This window comes from Erythranthe guttata, chromosome 5 (assembly GCF_056151865.1).
Source record: "Erythranthe guttata isolate IM_541 chromosome 5, IM_541, whole genome shotgun sequence".
Taxonomy (NCBI): Eukaryota; Viridiplantae; Streptophyta; class Magnoliopsida; order Lamiales; family Phrymaceae; genus Erythranthe; species Erythranthe guttata.
Window position 1 is genome coordinate 3,741,372 of NC_142537.1, and position 21,429 is coordinate 3,762,800.

General features: G+C 38.0%; 5 protein-coding genes and 1 pseudogene across 5 annotated transcripts in view; 2 read left to right on the forward strand and 4 right to left on the reverse strand.

The window, feature by feature from the left end:
• Positions 1-21,429, reverse strand: part of LOC105973849 (E3 ubiquitin-protein ligase, putative (DUF177)) — a 51,779-nt gene that overhangs the window by 15,729 nt on the left and 14,621 nt on the right. The gene's annotated exons all lie outside the window — the stretch shown is intronic.
• Positions 19-2,565, reverse strand: LOC105960030 (glutamate-1-semialdehyde 2,1-aminomutase, chloroplastic-like). Its single transcript, XM_012984199.2, has 3 exons — positions 2,147-2,565; positions 1,365-1,538; positions 19-1,261 (listed from the first exon to the last, which is right to left on the reverse strand). The coding sequence occupies exons 1-3, from the start codon at positions 2,318-2,320 to the stop codon at positions 194-196; spliced, it is 1,416 nt and encodes a 471-aa protein (XP_012839653.2). The 5' UTR covers positions 2,321-2,565; the 3' UTR covers positions 19-193.
• LOC105959992 (Pentatricopeptide repeat (PPR) superfamily protein) lies at positions 3,991-6,052 on the reverse strand. The gene has a single exon (XM_012984155.2). It carries the CDS (start codon positions 6,029-6,031, stop codon positions 4,181-4,183), a length of 1,851 nt encoding a protein of 616 aa, XP_012839609.2. The 5' UTR covers positions 6,032-6,052; the 3' UTR covers positions 3,991-4,180.
• On the forward strand, positions 6,557-7,089 carry LOC105973850 (uncharacterized; annotated as a pseudogene).
• LOC105959979 (Phototropic-responsive NPH3 family protein) lies at positions 7,969-11,585 on the reverse strand. The gene is made up of 3 exons (XM_088818633.1): positions 11,376-11,585; positions 10,137-11,291; positions 7,969-8,602 (listed from the first exon to the last, which is right to left on the reverse strand). Exons 1-3 carry the CDS (start codon positions 11,436-11,438, stop codon positions 8,150-8,152), a joined length of 1,671 nt encoding a protein of 556 aa, XP_088674759.1. The 5' UTR covers positions 11,439-11,585; the 3' UTR covers positions 7,969-8,149.
• NTMC2T5.2 (Calcium-dependent lipid-binding (CaLB domain) family protein) lies at positions 16,321-21,156 on the forward strand. The gene is made up of 9 exons (XM_012984142.2): positions 16,321-17,456; positions 17,674-17,915; positions 18,328-18,346; positions 18,898-19,106; positions 19,191-19,300; positions 19,381-19,479; positions 19,573-20,008; positions 20,113-20,283; positions 20,816-21,156. The coding sequence occupies exons 1-8, from the start codon at positions 16,594-16,596 to the stop codon at positions 20,199-20,201; spliced, it is 2,067 nt and encodes a 688-aa protein (XP_012839596.2). The 5' UTR covers positions 16,321-16,593; the 3' UTR covers positions 20,202-20,283; positions 20,816-21,156.

Here is a 21,429-nt window from a genome sequence, read left to right on the forward strand (position 1 = left end):
CTCTATTATTACATAAGCCAAACAAACTGAAAACTCCACACCAAGACCATAAATAGTGAAATAATTATTCCAACATGTTACAACTGAACTACTCTCAATACAACAAAATCCTCTAAAAATACGTAGGCTACAAAATTAAAAAGGAAGTTACCAACAAATTCCGTGAAAAGAACAACGTCGGGAAAAGGATAATTTAAAGCGTCTTGAAAACCCTCTCAGCTGCAGCTATAGTCTTTCGAATGTCCTCATCAGTATGCGCCAAGCTCGTAAAACCAGCCTCGAACTGAGAAGGCGCCAAATAGACACCTTCCTCAAGCATACCTCTGTAAAACCTCGCAAATTTCGCAGTATCGCTCTTCTTCGCATCCTCGAAGTTGTAAACCGGTCCATCGGTGAAAAAGAAACCAAACATACCATTTATATACCCACCGGAGAATTCATGTCCGGCTTTCTTTGCAGCCCCCACAAGTCCTTCGATAAGCTCACCTGTGATCTTGTTCAAGTACTCGTAAGTGCCAGGCTGTTGCAGCCTCTTCAGCGTGTGGATGCCAGCTGTCATTGCCAACGGGTTTCCGCTCAGTGTCCCCGCCTGGTACATGGGCCCTGACGGAGCAACCATCTCCATAATCTCTCTCCTCCCTCCATACGCACCAACCGGCAGACCGCCGCCGATGATTTTTCCTAGTGTCGTCAGATCGGGGGTTATGTTAAAGTACTCTTGAGCACCACCATAAGAGAGACGGAACCCTGTCATAACTTCATCGAAAATTAAAAGAGCCCCGTGTTCTTTGGTGATTTTTCGCAGTGCGTTGAGAAATTCGGGTTTTGGTGTGATGAAGCCAGCGTTTCCTACAACTGCTTCGAGTATGACTGCACAAATTTCTCCCTTGTTCGCTTCGAAGAGGCTTTCGACTGTTGCGATATCGTTGTAAGGTGATGTCAGCGTGTTGGAGGTGGCTGATTTGGGAACTCCGGGGGAATCTGGGAGGCCGAGGGTGGCAACACCACTTCCCGCCTTGACTAAGAATGCATCTGCATGGCCATGGTAGCATCCTTCGAATTTGATGATTTTTTCGCGCCCTGTGTATGCACGAGCTAATCGAAGTACACCCATGCATGCTTCTGTGCCTGAGTTTACGAAACGAACCATTTCGATACTTGGAACAGCGGAGATCACCATTTCTGCCAAGACGTTTTCGAGGAGGCAAGGTGCACCGAAGCTGGTTCCTTTCTTCATTGTTTCTGACAAGGCAGCAAGTACCTGCAGATTTGACAAGACTGATTTTTGTTTAGAAATGTTTTTTTTATAACGGATGCTTTCAAAAGGTTCTTGAAAAGGAATACGAAAGGCAAGTAAAGGACACCTCATCATCTGCATGGCCAATAATGGCTGGCCCCCATGATCCGACATAGTCAATGTACTCGTTACCATCAATATCCCACATGTGAGAGCCCTTCACAGAATCAACCAAAATAGGCTGACCACCAACTGACTTGAAAGCACGTACCGGAGAATTTACACCTCCGGGCATCAGTTCCTATAAACAAAAGCAGAACACATTTTGATTTCAGTATATGTACAACTTTTCTATCACATTAATTTCAAAGGCAATAAGAGAGATATAACAAATAACTCAATAGACAAGTAGAAGACATCTTTCAGAAGAAATAACAAAAAGCTAATCAACAAGACGATGCTACAAATCGCACCTAAATTGAGTGAGACGAATTAGCCAAATCGCAATTATTTATAATTAAATGCACTGAAATCACAAATTAGCCTGTTGTTCACCTACAAAACATCTGCATTTCCTGCATTTTCAACTATGATCTCACCACCTATATCATCCAATAACAAACTACAATAAGAAAATACAACACATCCACTGATCAAAACCCCTATCCCAATATTGCACCATGTGAGCTGCAATTCCCACCCTCGCAGTAATCGGAATGAAACATCTTCAAATTTCAACAATTATACTTACACAACTTAACTGCCAGAGGCAATTTCAATAAAAAAATCTACTGAATCGAAAACAAGCAAAAGAGCAACGAAATGCACTTCCAAGGGTTTACTGCGTAAGGTTGGAGAACACGAAATATATTTTTTGTCGATCTGTTAATGAAATAATCACCACAATACCTTGGCGGCGGCAAAAGCCTCTTCCGATTTCGTGAGTGTGTACGTTTTCTTCTTCTCATCGAGCAAAGTCATCCGGACGACTGAAGCGCACCGCTTTTGGCGGCGACCGGCGGCAGTTTGACTCAATTTTGACGGACACGACAATCCTACACCAGTAATTGCAGCAGCCGCCATTCAGGAAACAACTTTGTATCGACGGCGACGGCGGCGGCGTTTGGTGGCGGAGGATGTTCTGAGCTGTTTTTGTTTCGGTTGTGTATTGACTTGAAATGAAGATAAGAAATTCAGATAACAGAAAATTTCCTTCGAGTGATTCGTTGTTGGAGCAGATGGGCCTGGCCCATTGTTATTTTTTGCTGTGTGTCAAAATACCAGTTTTGCCCTTCAACAGTTCTAGTTTTTAACTTTCTAGTATCACTAGTGTCGCGTATCCACCTCTCGCGTCAAGTCACGTTAGAGAATTCGTACATTTTCAAAGTTGATCGATTATTGCACTAGATGATGGACTATTTCGAATGAAAATATCCCTCTAGTTGTATATAAAATGGGTGTCTCTTTCTTTTTCTCTTGTACTTAATTTATTCCCATTTTCTTCTTCTTCTTCATATTTCTTCTCTAGTTTTGTTTCCACAAACCTAACAATTTACCTAAATTTTCTGAAAAAGAATTATATTCTGAAAATTATTTATAATTTCCTTTTAAATTTATAAAATTTGGCAATTTTGTTCTTAGACTAAAAATTTCGCCCAAAAGAATGATGAATTTGTTTTATTCTAGATAATATTTTTAAATTCTTTTGAACTTTTTGAAATTTTATAAATTTTATTTGATCCCAAAAATTCTCGATTAAAAATGCTTCAATTCACAAAATTCACGCACTTCGTCTCTTATGCCCAAACACTACATAACACATTTTTTCTAGAACCACTTGTCGATCCACTAGAGTACTAAGTAGTTAAGTTAAAAAAATTGGTCAAGTAATAAAATCGAAAAAATGCATATTTATATCATATAAATGTAGCGGTAAAAAGATAACTATGCTACATAAACTAATGATGTTAAAGATTTGAGGACTCGAACTCGCCGAGCCGGCTCTTATTTAAATCCGGCTCGCCGAGCCGACTCGTGAGCTCGAAGAGCCGGCTCGTAAAAAGCTCGAACTCGAACTCGAGATTTTCGAGCTCGAGCTCGAGCTCGCGAGCTCGAGCTTTCTGATGAGCCGAGCTCGAGCCGGTTTTCAGTTGTTCATGAGCTCGCGAGCCGGCTCGCGAGCCGGATTTATTATTATTTTTTTTATTTTTTATATGTTATTTTTATTTAAATAATGTATAATAATGTAAAATATTATAGAAATAAATACAAATATTAAAAATATATATAATTACAATTTAGTTTTTATTTTTTATTTTTTTAAATAATTTTTAATAATAAAATAATAATTAAAAAAATATTTAAAAAAAAAAAAAAAAAAAAGACAATGGGCTCGAGCTCGACACAACTGACACGAGCTCGAGCTCGAGCCAAAAAAAGAGGAGCTCGCGAGCTCGAGCTCGAGCTCGAGCTCGACAAAATATACTCGAGCTCGAGCTCGAGCCAGCCAAAAGAGGCGAGCTCGGCTCGAGCTCGGCTCGTTTACACCCCTAGGATTGACCAGTAAGTTAAAGGGCTACTTTGTCTTATTTTATAGTAAGAATGTAGAAGAGACACTGATGATAGTACAGATCTGTTTATGCTTCAAACCTTTTCATAGCTGCATTTATTTTTACTAGATTTTTATTCAAAGAATAAAATTAGATTTGAATTATGTTAAAGAAAATCCACAAAGTTATAGCATTAACCAAACATCAACCAAAACCTAATCATTTAATTAATCATGAGTTATCTTACTAATCAAAGAAGGGCCTAAACAATTTACAATCATGTGGTCAAAGTCAAACGCCCATCATCACCTTCTTTTATGTAAGCAAACTTTCAAAGAAGTATCTTTTATGCTTGACCAAAATACCCATCCAAAGTACTCATATATCAATAGCTCTAAACTTCCAAGAAATTGTCTTCTTCCACAACAAAAAGAAGCTTCTGCTGCATCTGAGCAGTAAGACTATCCAAGACTCCATACACACTTTCCGAAGCCGCATCCGATTTCTCGAACGCAACAAACTCACGTATCACACCGTTCGATTCAATCCAGCTACACCCCTTCACCTTCTCCACTCCAACTCCACTCATCTTCTTCCTCACATTAGCCGCCTTTTCCCAATCCCCAAATCTCGAGTACAAGTTCGCCAAAACCACATACCCCCCACTCCTCCTCGGCTCCATCTCGATCAACCTCTTCCCCACAATCTCCCCCATCTCCAAATCCCCATAATTCACACAACCACCGAACAAAGCACCCCACACGCCGCCACTAGCTTCCATCGGCATCTCCCCGATCAACTCCGCCGCCTCTCTCAACCTCCCCGCCCTACCAAGAATATCCACCATACAACCGTAGTGATCAACGGTCGGTATCACACCGTAAACACTTCCCATTAGTTTGAATATTTCCTTCCCCTCGTTTACAAGACCCCCGTGTGAACAAGCGCTTAAAACGGCTATAAAAGTGACTCCATTCGGTTTGACTCCACTGCTTAACATCTGAGAGAAAAGATTTAGACAGGTTATAGCATGTCCGTTTATTGCTAGTCCGAAGATTAAGGCTGTCCATGGGTAGACATCCACAGAATTCATACTTTCGAAGACGCAGAATGCTTCTTTAATGCAACCACACTTGGCGTACATGTCGATTAAAGCTGTCCCGAGTGGTGAATTTAATTCTATTTTATGTGTGTATATGTACTTATCGACCCACATGCCTTGATCCAACGAGCCGAGGTGAGCGCATGATGTGAGGACACTTACTAGTGTAGCTTCACTTGGCTCGATTTTTTCAACTAGCATTTCTTGGAAAAGAAGCAGTGCTTCCTTAAACCTATCGCGCTGCACGTAACCAGATAGTAAAGCACTCCAAGAAACGACATTTCTGTAAGGCATATTTCGAAAAACTTTGAGTGCATCTTCATTACAATTGCATTTGGAATACATGTCAATGAGAGCACTGCCTACATAAACATCTCGGACGACCCTACCCGTTTCGATAAAGAACCCGTGTATCCACTTTCCAAGCCAAACGCAGCCCAAGGTTCCGGCAGCACAAAGAGCGGTGACAACAGCACCCCCATCCGCCCCCACCCCATTTACTTTCATCTCTAGAAAGAGGTCCAGAGCTTGCGAAGCACGAGCATTTCTCACATACCCGTCCATTAACGCAGTATAGGCAACGACGTCTCTGTGCGTCATTTCATCGAACACTTGGCGAGCATACTCGATCAGCCCACAATTGGCACAAACCGATAACAAAGAGTTTAGCACGAATCGATCGGAACCGAACCCGAACTTGATCGACTGCGCAAATATCTGAAAGGGTATCTGGGTTTTGGACTTGAGCAGTAAAGGAAATGTGTGCATGTTGGGAAAGACGCCATCTTGGCGCATCTTGACGTAGAAGAAAGCGGCTTTTTCCGGGTCGAAACTGAAACCCCCGATGAGGGCGTTGTAGGTGAAGACATTGGGGCGGTGGATTCGGCTGAAAATGGTGGAAGCGTAGGCGGAAGGAAAGGAAGGAAGCGACACACAGTGAAGGAGTAGTCTTGTGAGGAATGGAGAGTGGCCGGAAAATCCAGAGACGACGAGGAGAGAGTGAATTTGCCGCAGTTTGAACAGATCCGGCGGCGGAGAATTCTTGCCCCTGAAATTGTTGCGGTGGTGGCGGAATTGCTGCGACAAGAAACGTATTGCGAGGTTCAAGTTTTCTGGAATTGAGGGGTTTGGGCACTTAGACATGAAAGAACCAGATGATAGGCTAACGGTATAAAATTTGAATATTAATACTTTTTATATTAAATTTAGGGCAAATTGCACTTCACCCCCTAAAAGAATGCATTTTTTGCACTTTCCACCCTCAAAATACAAAAACGAGACTGTCCTCCTTCGAAATATACAACTCGGTGCATTATGCCCCAAATGTGTATTTCCGGTTTACCTCTTTCGGATTTGAGTAAACTGGAAGAGTAATTTCATCTTTTAAGGATTTAAATGTCATTTAACATTTTTTCACCCTACATTACAAATTTACAATGATTATGGAGAGAAAAGAACAAATTTTGTCTAATTTGGATGCGAATTTCATTAATTTGGGAAGATAATTTTGTTAATTTGAGAACACTAAGTAACTCTGAAAGTAAAATGACGTATACACCCTTAATTGAGTGAGAACGAGACCGGAAATATACAAATCCGTCCCGGACTGTTCATTTATCGGCTACGATTCGGACTTCAAAAATCACAATTTTTTTGAATTCGAGATGAACTCGATCTCGAAAGCCACGATCTTCACTACAATCAAATCATCAAATTCGATTCCACGGGATTCGAGCAATCCGAGCTGAAGGGTTCATCCAATGGTTTGTTTTTATTCCTAAAAAAAACCATAACACTGAACTTCATTTTGACTCTCTTTACGTATGCAATCCAATAACCCGTGAGTACATTGATCTTCCACAAGATGGCATTTTCTACTGTTACTTTTCTGCAAGTGTAGCTTATGGATTTGGGGTGAGCAAAATGACTGCCCAGTATAAGGTGGTTAAGATTTTCTATAGTTCTCGTGAGCCTAGTGGTTTTGAAGGATTGCCTGTGTGTATGCGACAGTACGCCTGTGGATGAAATCGTTATCTGGTCGATGAAGGACTATGGAGACGAGAAATCCTGGATAAAGGAATTTGTTCTAACGAAAATCTCCGACTTTTTCGTTGACCATGATGAATATTGGACTATTTAAAATCCTATAAAAGTTTTCAACGATGGTGACATTTTGATGGCGTGGCATGACTTGCGCACGTACTACTTACGGAATTTGATTTGTTTGAAGTTGAACGGGATGACTTAGAATTTTGGGAGTGGGAAGACGGTAGGTATGTCTGCAATGCTTTATACCCCGAGTTTTCTTTCACTTACAAGATTCCCGGAGGAGAGTTTAAGCACATTTTGATGCTGTTGTGTTTCAGCGTTTTCAGTCTATAACTACTCTGGTATGTCAATGTAACTTACGGTTCCGCCTCGCTGAAAGAAAAAAAAAAAAAGCATTAATATCCATCTACTTACCTAATCGGAAACATCTTAACTTTCTGCAAGTATATCTGCAACACCTCTTTTTTCTTGATTCTTGATTCTTGATTCTTGATTCTGTTCAGAAACTTTTTGTTTTGAATTTTTCCCATGAAAATAGAGTCTTTAGTAGTAAGAAACTAAGAATATTGTCAATGCATGTTTCACTAAGGTCCCATTGCATTATTTTATTGGACAGAGAATTTAAGCCCCTTAAACCTTTTTAGTAGCTAGGAAATCGTCATATTGCCGTCGCCCGTGTAATATTTTAAGCTCCATTAGTAATATCTGATAGTGAATCTTATGATGTTGTTCACAACCAAAAAGGTGATAAAACGATCTTAACGCATGGTTCTATCTCGAGTCCGAGTACACTGAATTTGCGTCACTTGGCCAACTCCATGTCGCTATTTGTGTTATTATGTTGGACTATAACTCGAACTAGTGGAGTCCATATGTAGCACAGTCAGTCGTAAAGATAGTTCAAACACATTTTACGAGTTTCTTGTTCTCGAAATTCACTAGTCTTCATAGCTCGAGCCTCGAGATTAGGTCGTCGTATCTTGGAACAATATTGCTATTAAATCTTATGCACCGGCTACAATAGACTCCGGCCACATTCTCAATCTTTAATATCTATCTATTATCATTTTTTACAAACAAAAATTACAAATTCCCAGTAAAAGTTCACTCCGATAACCCCGATAACTTATTCAAAAAAAATAAAAAAATAGCAAAATGATCAAAGCCAAGGAAACGAAGTATGATGTCGTAATTCAGCACCGTTTTTTCTGGTCAGCACATTCTAGGCAGATGTCTATTCTGCTGAGGCGAAAGCTTCACCATTTTTGCCATCTGACCCTTCATCTCTCTGCACACTTTCTCCAATTCGACAACCCTCCACTGCATTCTCTCGAGGTTCGTTTTCATTTCTTCTTCCTCTTCTCCGCCCTCCTCCGATTTACTTCTACCGTCGTCGCTCTCGTTGTTCTTGTACAGAACCAACTGATAATCGTCGATTTTGTGACAACTAGTGCTGCCGGCTATTGAACCGTCGTTGTCACTCGCGAATTCCTCCGTTTTTAAGGTGGCTGCAGAGGGGTGCTGAGAAGCCAGTGCTTGAACCGCGATTCTCGGAGGTATCCGAGGGTTCATCGCTAGGTCTTTGCATGCTTCTAGGCTTAGCTTTTTGTAGTTCAAGCATCGACATAGCTTCGATCGCCCCTCCAACGAAACAGATGGATGCGACTGCAATTTGAAGAAGGGTTTATAAGTTTCAAGTTCAATCAGAAATTAAAGTAGATAAATCTCTTCTTTTTTTTTCATCAAAAATCAAGAAACTATACATACACATGTAGAAAATGTGTTAATTTTTGGCGGGAAGTATGCTAAACAAAATCCCGTGACTATTTTTTTTTTAAATTTTATTATTATGTTTGAGTTGCAAATAATGCAGACAAAAACTGTAACAAGTAGCAAGAATGTTATTTTATTGTTTTGGATAAATTACAGTCGCCGTCTGAGGTAAGGTTAAATTACAAAAAACTCCCTCTTATTTGGGTAGTTACAACCACCCCTCTTAACTATGAATCCTCTTACACGTCCACACGTGTCAAATTTCAACATAATCTTCTAAATTCCATGAAATGGTCTCTAGTTTGTACTCGTTTCGTGCAAAAATGAAGTTTATGATGCACCACAATCTGATCTTTACAAGCCAAGAGACACATCTTATGATCATCTTGTTACAAAATGTGGAGCTCGAATGGGGTAAAACAGGTACAAATTGGACAACAAGGGTTTGACATAACAAGGGTTTATGTATAATTACTCAAACATGAGGGACCTTTTCATAATTTGACCTTAGCTCAAGGGTAACCGTATTTTAATAAAAATAATAAGTAAAACAACATGGCTAATCGAATATTATGTGCATCCCAAACTTTAGATAAATGACAATTAGTATCTGTCCAAGAGTTGTAGCATTCACAGGTGACTAATTCACAGCACACAAAGACACAAGAAACAGACAAATAAAATACACATGCATTTGTACTAAACACTCTCTTTCACATAAATTATTGCCACATGGTTTAATTATTGTTAATCAAGAAATTAATACACTCCATCAAGGGGAAAATTACAATTTTCATGCCTGAAGTTTGAATCGATTTCACATTTGGTCCCCCATGTTCACGAAAAAACATATTTGGTCCCTCACGTTTCAAAAATTCAAACACTGTTAATCATTTACGTCAATTTTCTGTGCAAACTAACGGAATCAAACGTGTGCCCATCACTATCCGTAACTGACGGACTAAGGGTAAATTGACGGAAATGACCAAAAGTGTCGAATTATTGAAACATGAGGGACCAAATGTGTTTTTCTGTAAACATGGAGGACCAAATGTACAATTATTGCAAACTTAAGGGGTGAAAACTGTAAATTTCCGTCGTATCAAGTTTTAACTTCATACATACACTTGGAAAATGAGAAAGCTCAAATTTGCTAGCAAATTCCCAAGTGGAGAAACAGATACTTTGTCTTATGTCTTATTTCTTTCTATTTATTTCCACCCCCCTCACCCCCCCCCCCCTACCCCCTACCCCCACCCCCCACCCCCAAACACATACCATCAATACATTATCTCCATAGCAGATAGTTAGAAGATAACAACATGGATAAGATTATATGCAGATGAATATATACACAAATTTAAGTGTGTTATAAATTAATTATAATATTGCTAAAAAATAAAAATAATAATGAAATCTTTATTACCTCAAGATAGATGTCGATTGCTCTATAAACATGATCGAAAGAATCCCTTGCGAAATCGGGCAGGCTCTCGGCAACTCCGAGAAACTTCGATATTTTAAGATTCGGGTCGGGCCCGATTTCTCCCAAGTACATGTCGACCAATTCCCCGACTCTCTTCATCCTATGCAAGGACACATCATCGTCGCCGTAGCAATGAGCGAACAATCTGATCAATCTCACGACGAGATTCACATCGTACGCCCCTCCGTTACTGCTTCCACCGGACACTAACAAATCGTCCAGCGTCGCTTGATCGAGCATTTCCCCTATCAGCCTCTCCAATGCACCTCGTTTCTCTCTGCTGAGTCCGAAACCCGACACGATCCTCAGCACCCAAAATAGCCCTCTGCAAGAGAATGCGGTGCTCCCCATTTGAACGACGCCGTGTACGGCTGTGTCGGCTAGGCCGGTGTATTCGGTCGGAGTGTAAAGATTCTTGTTGTTTTGGATTGCGGTTTTGAGGTAGTGGAGCAGGAATCTTGTGAGGACTAGGTTGTTGTTTTCGGCGCCGTAGGCGCCTAGCGAACGGAGGAAATGCTCGATTATTTTCGGGCTTAAAATCGTCAAATCTTGAAACCACCAAGCGGCGGATGAGGCGGCTTTTCTCGATGACATTGAGCCATTATAACAAACACCTTGTGTGCTTAAAGTTCGGGCTGTTTCGGGAGAGGAGCAGGACGAAGACGAAGAAACGGAGAGCGAATTCGCATCGGAATTCTGCGCGATTTTGGTGAGGAGAGAGCAGAGGAGCTTCTCTACAAGGCCGCACGATTCGGCGCAGGGGAAGAAGGGCTCGCAGTTCTTGAGGCAGGTGAGAATATCCTTCCACGGCCAGTGGAATATTCCGTCGAGGAAAACTTCCGTTTGGTGGAGGAGGTTAACGGGGGTTGCCTTCTCCGTCATGCCGAGGAACACGGCGCAGCAGTGGAGGAGGGAGACGTTGGAGACGGTGATCGGAGTGTCGCCGTTGTTGTAGCAGAATCTGGAGACGAGCTCGAACCCGTCCGGCCCGCCCGGGAAATCGTCGACCCGAATACCCGGATCCTTGATCTGGGTCCTCCGTCTTTCCTGCTTGATTATCTTCCTCAACTTGGTTGAGTACTTGCACATGATTCTCTGTACACAAAAAAAAATCAGTTACAGAAATGGAAAAGTAGCATTATAGATACAGAAAATATGTATGTATGTATGTATTGTGACCTGAGAGAGGAAGAAAGTTTGGCGGCCATTGACGTGAACTTGAAGATTGCAGGGTTCTGACATGGCGAGGTGTTTCGCATTGAATGAAACTAACAGTTGAGAGAATTCGAGGAATTTGATATTGATTGCATATATATATATATATATGACTGTATGTATATATATATATATGTGTGAAGGTGGAGGGAAGAGTATGCAGTGAATGTAGAGAGAAATGGGGGAAAGTGATTTTGATTTTGGACGATGATAAAATGATGATAGAGTTGTCTTGTACCTGGGCCCCACTCTGTCTCTTTCATTATTATTTATTATTCTTTTTTTTTTTTTTGCCTTGTATTCAGAGCTGGGCCCACTTATTCGAATATATGTAAATATTGGGAAATATATCCCTACCGAATTTAATGTGTTCCTTCAAAAAATTAAGGTAAATTACGGCAAGGAAGATCAAATTACAATAATATCCTTTTTGTTTTCGTAATTACGACGATCATCTCAATTATGAATCTTCTTATGTGTTTATTTTTGTAGTGTCAAATTTAGTGAAATATTTCTATATTATATGAAATATTTTTTAGTGTGTATGAGTTTTACCCATTCCAACTTCACATTTTGAAACAAAATATGTGTCTCTTGACTTGTAAATATCAGATTGTGGTGGCATCATAAACTGAGTTTTTGCACAAAACGAGTACAAAATTAGAGAACATTCCATATAATTTAGAAGATTTTGTTGAATTTGATTGGTGGTTGTAATTCCTCAAACATGATTTTTTTTTTTTGTAATTTGACCTTACCAACCATAATTTACCAAAAAGATAAATTAATAAGGGTGACAATTGAACCGTTTAACTAAAAGTTCAAGTTTAATGTACCATCGAATTTTATATTCCTAAACTCAAACTCAACTCATATATTCTTTCGGATTTTGGATTCATATCAAGCTCAAGTCGAACTTATAACAAATTACAGAAGCTCAAGTTCGACTCGTAAAACTTTTTAGTTTATTAAAATGGCTACAACTTGGCTCCACTACAATTAACTATGTTCAAGTCACTTAAAATCAAGTCCAGCCTTATGATTTTAGGTAGTCCCAACTCAATTGACAATTCTACTTTTTATTCAGAGCCGGGCCCACTTATTCGAATATATGTAAATATTGGGAAATATATCCCTACCGAATTTAATGTGTTCTTTCTAAAAATTAAGATATGAAGAAACTACGAAAATACCCTTCTTATTTGGATAGAGAAAACTATACTCTCATCTGAATTTTCTTACATGTCTACTTTTGTAGTATTAAATTAGTAGGTTCTTCTACATTATGTGAAATATTCTTCAATTTGTACGAGTTTTACCCATTCAAGCTCCACATTTGGAAACAAGATATGTGTTGCTTGACTTGTAAATATCAGATTGTGGTGCATCAGAAAATGAGTTTTTGTACAAAACGAGTACAAAATTAGAGAACATTCCACGGAATCTAGAAGATTTTGTTGAATTTGATACGATAAGGGTGAACGTGTAAGAAGATTCATAATTGAGGGGTGGTTGTAATTCTCCAAACATGAGGGTTTTCTTTTTTGTAATTTACCTAAAAATTAAATTAATAAGGGTGACAGTTGAACCGTTCAATTAAAAGTTCAAGTTTAATGTACCATCGGATTTTATAGTCCTAAACTCAAACTCAACTCATATATTCTTTCGGATTTTGGTATCAAGCTCAAGTCGAACTTATAACAAATTACATAAGCTCAAGTTCGACTCGTAAAACTTTTTAGTTTATTAAAATGGCTACAACTTGGCTCCACTACAATTAACTATGTTCAAGTCACTTAAAATCAAGTCCAGCCTTATGATTTTAGGTAGTCCCAACTCAATTGACAATTCTACTTTTTAACAAGTTTCTGCGAGTAACGCAACACACTTAAATCGACTAAATAGTTAAGTAAGCACTATAACAAACATAATGGAATCTAATTATTGTAAGTAGAATATGTTTTTTTTTTAAACATGAATAAAAGAGAGATTGAAGAAAAAAATGATTTTGTTTTTTGGAAATGGTAAGGGTTTTGTCTCATATACGAGACGGGTCGGGTCGGGTTGGGTCGGGTCGTCTGAAAGTCAAGAAGCCTAATATTGTTCGTTTTGGTTTGATTCCTTTTCATATATTTTGGTTGTATTTGGAAGACACTTTAGAAACATGTGAAGATAGGGCCCCACAAAGACACCTTCTTTGGGGGTTGTCTATTTCTATTTCCAATTTACTTTTGATTTGCTAACTCATCATCTCCTATTTCACTTGTGAATCGGTTCTTCCAAATTGTTTTTTTTTTTTTTTTTTTTGTTTTATCAAAAATTTGATTGCCAACAAAGTCTAATTCAAATCTCAAGGATTGTGATATCACCTTTGACGTACATGTTTCGGAAATTGAAACTTCATTACACCCGTTGGAAATATTTCAGGGCCGTTTCTATAAATATTTAAAATTTTTGGGGATGTTTATGATAATAATGAAAAAACGAATACGCTTTTCCACAAAAAAAAAGAAAAGAAAAAAGAATCCAAAAACGCATTTCAAATAAAAGAATCTTCAATCTTATGTCTTTGTTTCACTTCTAGTGGTGTTTTAATATTTTTCGCAGATACTACTTTCGTACTAAAATAAATTTATAAGCCCTGAATGTAATTTATGGAATGAATATTCAGATTGGAACTTGAAAATTATGTATAATTTATTACTTTGTAGATACAAATATATAATTGACGATAACTTTATAATTTTTTTTAGAAATTACGAGTGCACCCCTTTATTTTAATATTTACACGTTTCTCATGTTTCTGTATCCAACTTTTTGGAAAATCGAGTTTCCCCATGTCCGTTTCCGCTGTTCGTCGTGTCTGTGCTACATAGGATATCACCGGTTCGTAATTATGAGATCTTAATTTGTTTTATTGGATTTATTTTGTGTTTTCATTGATTCTAGTTCCGATCACATGCTAAATTTTTATTCTCGTCACATTTTTATTCATTCTACAACTATGTTATTCCACCAGTCATTGTTCAGGACCATCTCCACCACTTTTGCTTTCGTTGATGTAGGCTCGAGAGTTTGTCGCATGAAAATCAATTTCAAACCAATCTCCAGCGGCATCCAATGGGTAGCACATGTGTAAGCTCCTATATTTGCACTTGCATGAAGGACATTGTGAACATGGGATGTGCAACATTTCTCCGAAACCCTGCACGGAATCGATAACTGTCACGGTATCCCTTGTTCACCTTCAAAAATATAATTATTCGGAGACGAACATAATACCCAATAAATTAGAATACATGTTTTTTTTTTTTTTTTTCCGCCAAGGACTTCATACTTAAGAACTAATCTACCAAATTACCCCCTCGTCAAGATGAATATTCGATGAAACTACTTAACGCCCACACCGGCCTAGGGAAGGAACATTTTGCAAGGATATGTCAACTCTTTGATAACTCTTTTAGTGATTTTGATATGGTGCAAATTTAGACCGGATGGCATGTTTTCAATATGAAAATCGGATGCCATAGAATGATTGACACGTGGATAGTTTAAATAAAAATATAATTAGGATTCTAATAGTTGAAAAAAAAAAAGAATAAAAAAAAAACCCAGCATAATCCGTGACCCCTCTAACCCTAATTATAATCAACGTGGTTTATTAAGAGTTTAGACTTAAGAGTGTCACATGTTAAAAAATTAGTGAAATCCGATTTATATTAAATATCGGCAGCTCAAAATTTAATGTCATTTTGGTATTTGTAAATTGAAGTCTCTCTCTCCCTCCCTCCCTCCATATGTGTGATGGGCCGACTTCCAAATTAAACAAATAATAGCTAGGCCCATCAAGCCCAAGAGGATTGGTTCCAGCAGGCTATGAGTAAATGTTGGATGAAACGGATCAAAATTGATCTCTTCCAAAAAAAATCAATTTTATTTTTGGTAAGTACAAAAATAATTTTAAAAAAAAGTTGGTTGTTTAATTTTTTTGGGTATTGGAATCTAAAAATGAATTCCGATTCAAGAATTGAGTTGTTGCTTTTCTTGTTAGATGCAATGGCAATGCTTTTAGCCCTCTCTCTTGCCACAAAGTTCAATTCTCTTTGTTCTGAAGGTATCTTCGAGATTTTTTAACTACCGCTGATTAAGGTGGTGTTTGCAAAAACTTTTACAAATAAATTATGAGTTTTTTTTTGTTCATAATCTATTTTTAAAAGTTTGCAAAATGAACTTTTGTTTTTGCTTTTTTTAAAATAAGTAACTTTAAGTTATAATTTATTAAGCACCCATTGTCCTGCTTTTTCCAATAAATTTGCAAGCACTTCCAAATTTTAGAAATAAACACTTGAAACCAACTTTAAATGTTGTTTGTGAAATAGATTATGAACTTTTTTCTCACATAATTTATTTTTAGGTCTTTGCAAAAACAACTTTTGCATTTGCTTCTCTTAAAATAAATAGCTTTAAGCTATAATTTTAAAACACTAATGAACCTGTTTTTTCTATTTAAATTGATTTTCTAGATTTTTTGCAAACACCCCTAACTTTTAGAATTAATCACTTAATGTCAATTGAACTCAGAATTACTAGCCTATGCTTTTAAATAATCTTTTGCAAATACCACCTAACTCACAATCTATAACATCTACTTTTAAATAAGTTCTTACAAACAAACACCACATAAATAAAATTACCTTTTAAAAGTTAACCTTTTAAAATATTGTTACCAGTTTTTTAATTTAAAATATTTTTACAATTAATTAGTTGAAATCTGTATTATATGATTATGTATTTTATTTTATTTACTAAAATATTTTACAAAAAAAAAAATTACATTTTATATTTTTATTTTCAAACGCTCAAACCGCAGTATAAAATGACAAAATAATAAAAAGAATATTCTTTTATTAACTGGCCTATCTTTTTTCCTCCCAAAATCAAAATTCGTCAACACCACCATTTTCATTCCCCAACCCCCACCGGCCACCCCCATTTTCACCGGCCACCCACCCACCACCGGCCACCCTCATTCTTCTTCAATTACTTCTTATACATACTCAATTCCTTCTTCGGCAATTTTGAATCAAAAAATCGCAGCTCAATTTGCTCTCAATTTATCCATTAATGTTTCCCCCGTAATTCCGCTTCTTGTGTGCTGGATTCCCCCCCACCCCACGATTTAATGGTTTTGCAATCGGCGCAATATACTTCAGCCCTAATCCGCGAATTCCCACACAGGAAATACATTTTCTCGCCGCCCCTTTCGCCGTCGCCCCCTTTCTGCTTCTGCCCTTGCAGCGACGCCCCTCTCCCCCGCCGCCGTTTCCGCCGCCGGGGGAGAGACAGAACCACCGTCAAAAATGTCAGATGGGCTCTCCTCCAACCCCAATCAAGCATCGACAACGTAAATCACCACCTCCGCCGTGACGCCACCGCCGCCGCCGCCGCCGCCTCCCAAGGCGGCGCGAAAGACATCATCTTGAAGCGATTCGCCAACCAAGAGGAAACCAATAGCAATCACGCATCCTCATCCGGCATCAATGCCGACAGTGACAGCAATTACTACAGCCCGAATTTCGGGCAAGACCCCATTGTCGAAAAGCTGCGAACTCAGCTTGGAGTCATCCATCTAATACCAACCCCACCTATAAACCCTAAAATATTGGGCCTTTTCGTCGTTTTCTTTTTCGTAGGTGTAATTTGGGATAAAATCTGGACCCCGAAAAAGAAGGATGCAATCACTATCAGCAGGACGAAGGCAAGGAGTTGGATGCAGGTTCCGAATACCATGTCCATGCTTCTTGAGAAGGATTTGCAGAGGAAGGAATCGGTCGAGTGGGTGAACATGGTTTTGGGGAAGCTTTGGAAGGTTTACAGAGGCGGGATCGAGAATTGGATCATTGGTTTGATGCAACCGGTTATTGATAATCTGAAGAAGCCCGATTACGTCGAGAGAGTTGAAATCAAACAGTTCTCTTTGGGTGATGACCCTTTGTCCATTAGAAGCATCGAGCGGAGAACTTCTCGTCGCAATAATGACTTGCAGTGAGCATTTCTTTTCACTCTTTCGAATAAAGATTATGTGGCATCGTGTGATTTACTTGGTATTTAATTAGCATAAAATCTTGCTAAACACTTAGCTCGATAAATGATACAGAATAATAATCCGTTGCATTAGGTTCTCAGTTTATGTACATTATGCGTATATGTTTGTCGAGTTGTATTTTATGTAAATAATAATATTTTTTTCTGCATTTCTTAGATACCAAATAGGCATTCGATACACCGGTGGTGCACGTATGCTTCTACTTTTGACACTTAAGTTCGGCATATTTCCGATTTCTCTGCCAGTGGGTGTACGAGATTTTGATATTGATGGTGAACTTTGGGTCAAATTGAGACTGATACCGACAGATCCATGGATAGGTTCTGTTTCATGGGCTTTTGTTTCTCTTCCAAAGATTAAGTTCCAGTTGTCGCCATTTCGCTTGTTCAATCTAATGGGTATGTTACGTTTTCACTTTTTTTTTGCATTCAATTTATCTTAAATTTTTTTTCTGAGAAATTTGTTACAAAAGTCACGTTATACCGTAATAGATTCAATTTCTTACCTAAAAAACTTTTTTTAAAATCGAAGATATAATTTAATTTAATTTTTATTTTTAAATGAGAGAAGATGCTGTATTGGTCCTTGGTTGCCACGAAAGCATGAAACTTGTTAAATTAACTTCTCGAGTTATGAAATGCGACGGGTGTGTCGAGGAAAAGAATGTGGTGGGCTTTGATTCTTGTTTTAGAATGTTCGAATATAATTTATGTAACCATGCAATTATTTGAATTGATATATTTGGAGAACCGTACTAATTTTTCCGTTTTATGTTGTCCCTTTCTTGTGGTCGTCTGCAAATATGCTCAGCAATACCTGTTCTCTCAATGTAAGTGGTATTTCTAAACCGATAGTTGAATATTATATTTAAGGGTAAATTACAAACACCCCCCTGAGGTATGGTCAAATTACAAAAACACCCCTCTTGTTTGGATAATTACAACCACCCCCTCAACTCATCAAATTTAGTGGAATCTTCGAGATTATATGGAATATTATCACTTTTGTACCCGTTTTACCCCATTCAAACTCTACATTATGAAGCAAGATGATCATAATATGTGATTTTTAGCTTGTATATATCAGTTTGTGGTGCATCGGAAACTGTATTTTTTACACAAAAAGAGTACAAACTAGAGCACATTTCACGGAATCAAGATGACTATGTTGAATTTGGCACCATAAAGGTGGAGGTCTAAGAAAAAATCATAGTTGAGGGGGGTAGATGTAATTATCCAAACAAGAGGGGTGTTTTTGTAATTTGACCATACCTCAGGGGGGTATTTGTAATTTACCCTATATTTAAATTTTGATTTTGAAAAAAAAAAGTTAGTGATAGACGAGAATGAAGTCTAAGCAATATTTTACTTTGCTTTCCAGGTTCTTACAGAAGCTTCTGACCGAGGATTTACCTAGGCTCTTTGTGCGTCCGAAAAAGATTGTTCTAGACTTTCAGCAGAAGGGAAAAGCTGGTGGACCCGTTACAAACGATCCCAAATCCGGAGATATTCAAGAGGGAAATTATGAATTTGCTGGAGAATTATCGGTCACACTTTTAGACGCGCAAAAACTCACCTATATATTTTACGGTATCAAATGTTTGCTTCTTTTGGTCCACGTAAATATCTCCTCAAATTAATATTACGTCGTAATTTCTGCTCTTCAAATTTCAGGCAAAACAGATCCATACGTTGTTTTAAAATTGGGAAATCAAGTAATACGTAGTAAGCGGAACAGTCAAACTACTGTCATCGGTCCACCTGGTCAACCAATATGGAATCAAGTTAGTTCTTCAACCGCTTTGCAGTTATCTTATGTGTAATTAATATACCTGATATTTATTTATTCTTTTATATCCCGCAGGATTTTTTCATGTTAGTTTCTAATCCGATGAAAGAAAAGTTACGAATTGAAGTAAAGGACTCACTCGGGTTCACGGACTTGACAGTAGGTACTGCAGAGGTAAGGTATCTTTAACGTTGTCCGAAAAATTACACTTTCTATTTTTCGTTTCTTTATTTATTTTCTAATTTAAAAAAAATACTATATTTATAGGTTGATCTTGGATCTTTAAAAGATACCGTCCCGGAAGAAAGGGCGGTTGTGCTCCAAGGGGGGTGGAGCCCGTTTGGCAAAGGATCTGTCGGAGAAATATTACTACGATTGACTTACAAAGCATACGTTGAGGATGAAGAAGATGAAAAAAGGATGGCGAAAAAAGTGTCTGATGATATTAAAAAATCCGAAAATAAATCGTCCGATTCTGAAGAATCACGTGCTGCAATATCCGAGGAGCGTGCACAAGATAACTTGATCGATGCGAATAAGGAATCTTTTGTGGATCTTCTAGCGGCTCTATTAGTGAGTGAGGAATTTAAAGAGATAGTGGCATCCGAAACATCGAACAAGAAGTCTGTTGATCCTGGTATTGATTCGTCGGAATTGACTGGGCAAAAAACTCCTCCCGAGGTTGATTCTGATCGTACTGGAGGTATTTTTTTTTTTATTTTATTATATTTTTTTGTTGAATGTTGTTTAGTTTTAAAGTATTTTCGTGTTTTATCCAATTTATTAATGAGGGCTCTAATTTTGCAGGATCGGTGTTGCTTTGGCTTGCCTTGTTTACGAGTATATCTGTTCTAATAGCTCTAAATACGGGTGGCTCGAGTTTATTCAATCCTTGAAACATCTTGAGTGCTTCTCTTGTTTTTTAGGAGGCTATAACGTAAGCTAAACTCCGACATCTTCTCATTGTAACTATGTAAGGTAAGTTGTCATAATTTTCATTTACCTCTTTCTTCTTTTTTTTTTTTGGTTTTTTTTCCTGCAAAACTTTAAATAAAGGGTGAACTACGGACACCCCGACTAAATAACTTACAAAGGTGGTATTGTTAAACAAATACCCTCCTGAGCTATTTCTCCGTCTTACAATTACGCATTGACGGAGTTATACCTTTACGGAGTCATGAGTAACGGAATCTTGAAGATTCCATGGAATATTGGGAATGAATTTCCAAATCTACCCCCATGGGAGTAAATGTAATATACCCACAAGAAGGTAAATGTAATATTTTGTCTTATCTCAAGGGTACCCGTAGTTTACCCATAGTTTATTTGTTTAATAAAAGGGTAATTTAGACAAATCATTCATTTTGTAATTACCAATACCACAGAGGTTTATAAGTTATTTAGTGTTACCTCAGGAGGTATCCGTAATTCACCCTTCAAAGAAATAAAATGATCCTGAGTGGAATTTACTCAAAATATTAATCATCTTGCACTTTTTGTTGTGTTACAGGCTAGCGGAGATTGGATGGTGCCCGATGAATTCATTTCTCAATACACGTGAGCTCCTGAAATAAGTGTTTTTTTGTGTTTTATTATTTTGGCTGGATGAGTTGTTATTTTTGTAGAGAAATCGGTTAATTTTTTTGGAGGGGAAATTACATGTATATAAGCAACCACACGTAGATTCTTACAGTTCGGTTTTCTTGAACAAGTGCCTGCTGATAACAGTGGAGGCATTTGTAACGTTAATATTACTTTAAACAAATAAAAATCCGAGCTGGAAGTAGTAGTTAGGACATCATTAACAAAGTTGGCAGCATTTTGAAATTGTTGGATTTTTTGGCTATGAAATATTGTGTATTTAGTACTAACACCTTTTATGCAATTATTTTGCCATTTCTAAGTAGGGCTGACAATCAGGCTATGTGTTGGCTCAAGTTCACGTACTATCTAAAAAAGAGTTATTAGTAAGTAGGGTTGGCAATCAGGCTATGTGTTGGCTCAAGCTCACATATTGTTGGACCTCGTAACTAAGCTCACATAATATCGGACCTCATTAGTATAAGCTTGCTTGGCTCATGCACTTTTTCGGATTTCGGATACCAGGCCTCATTTACTAAAACT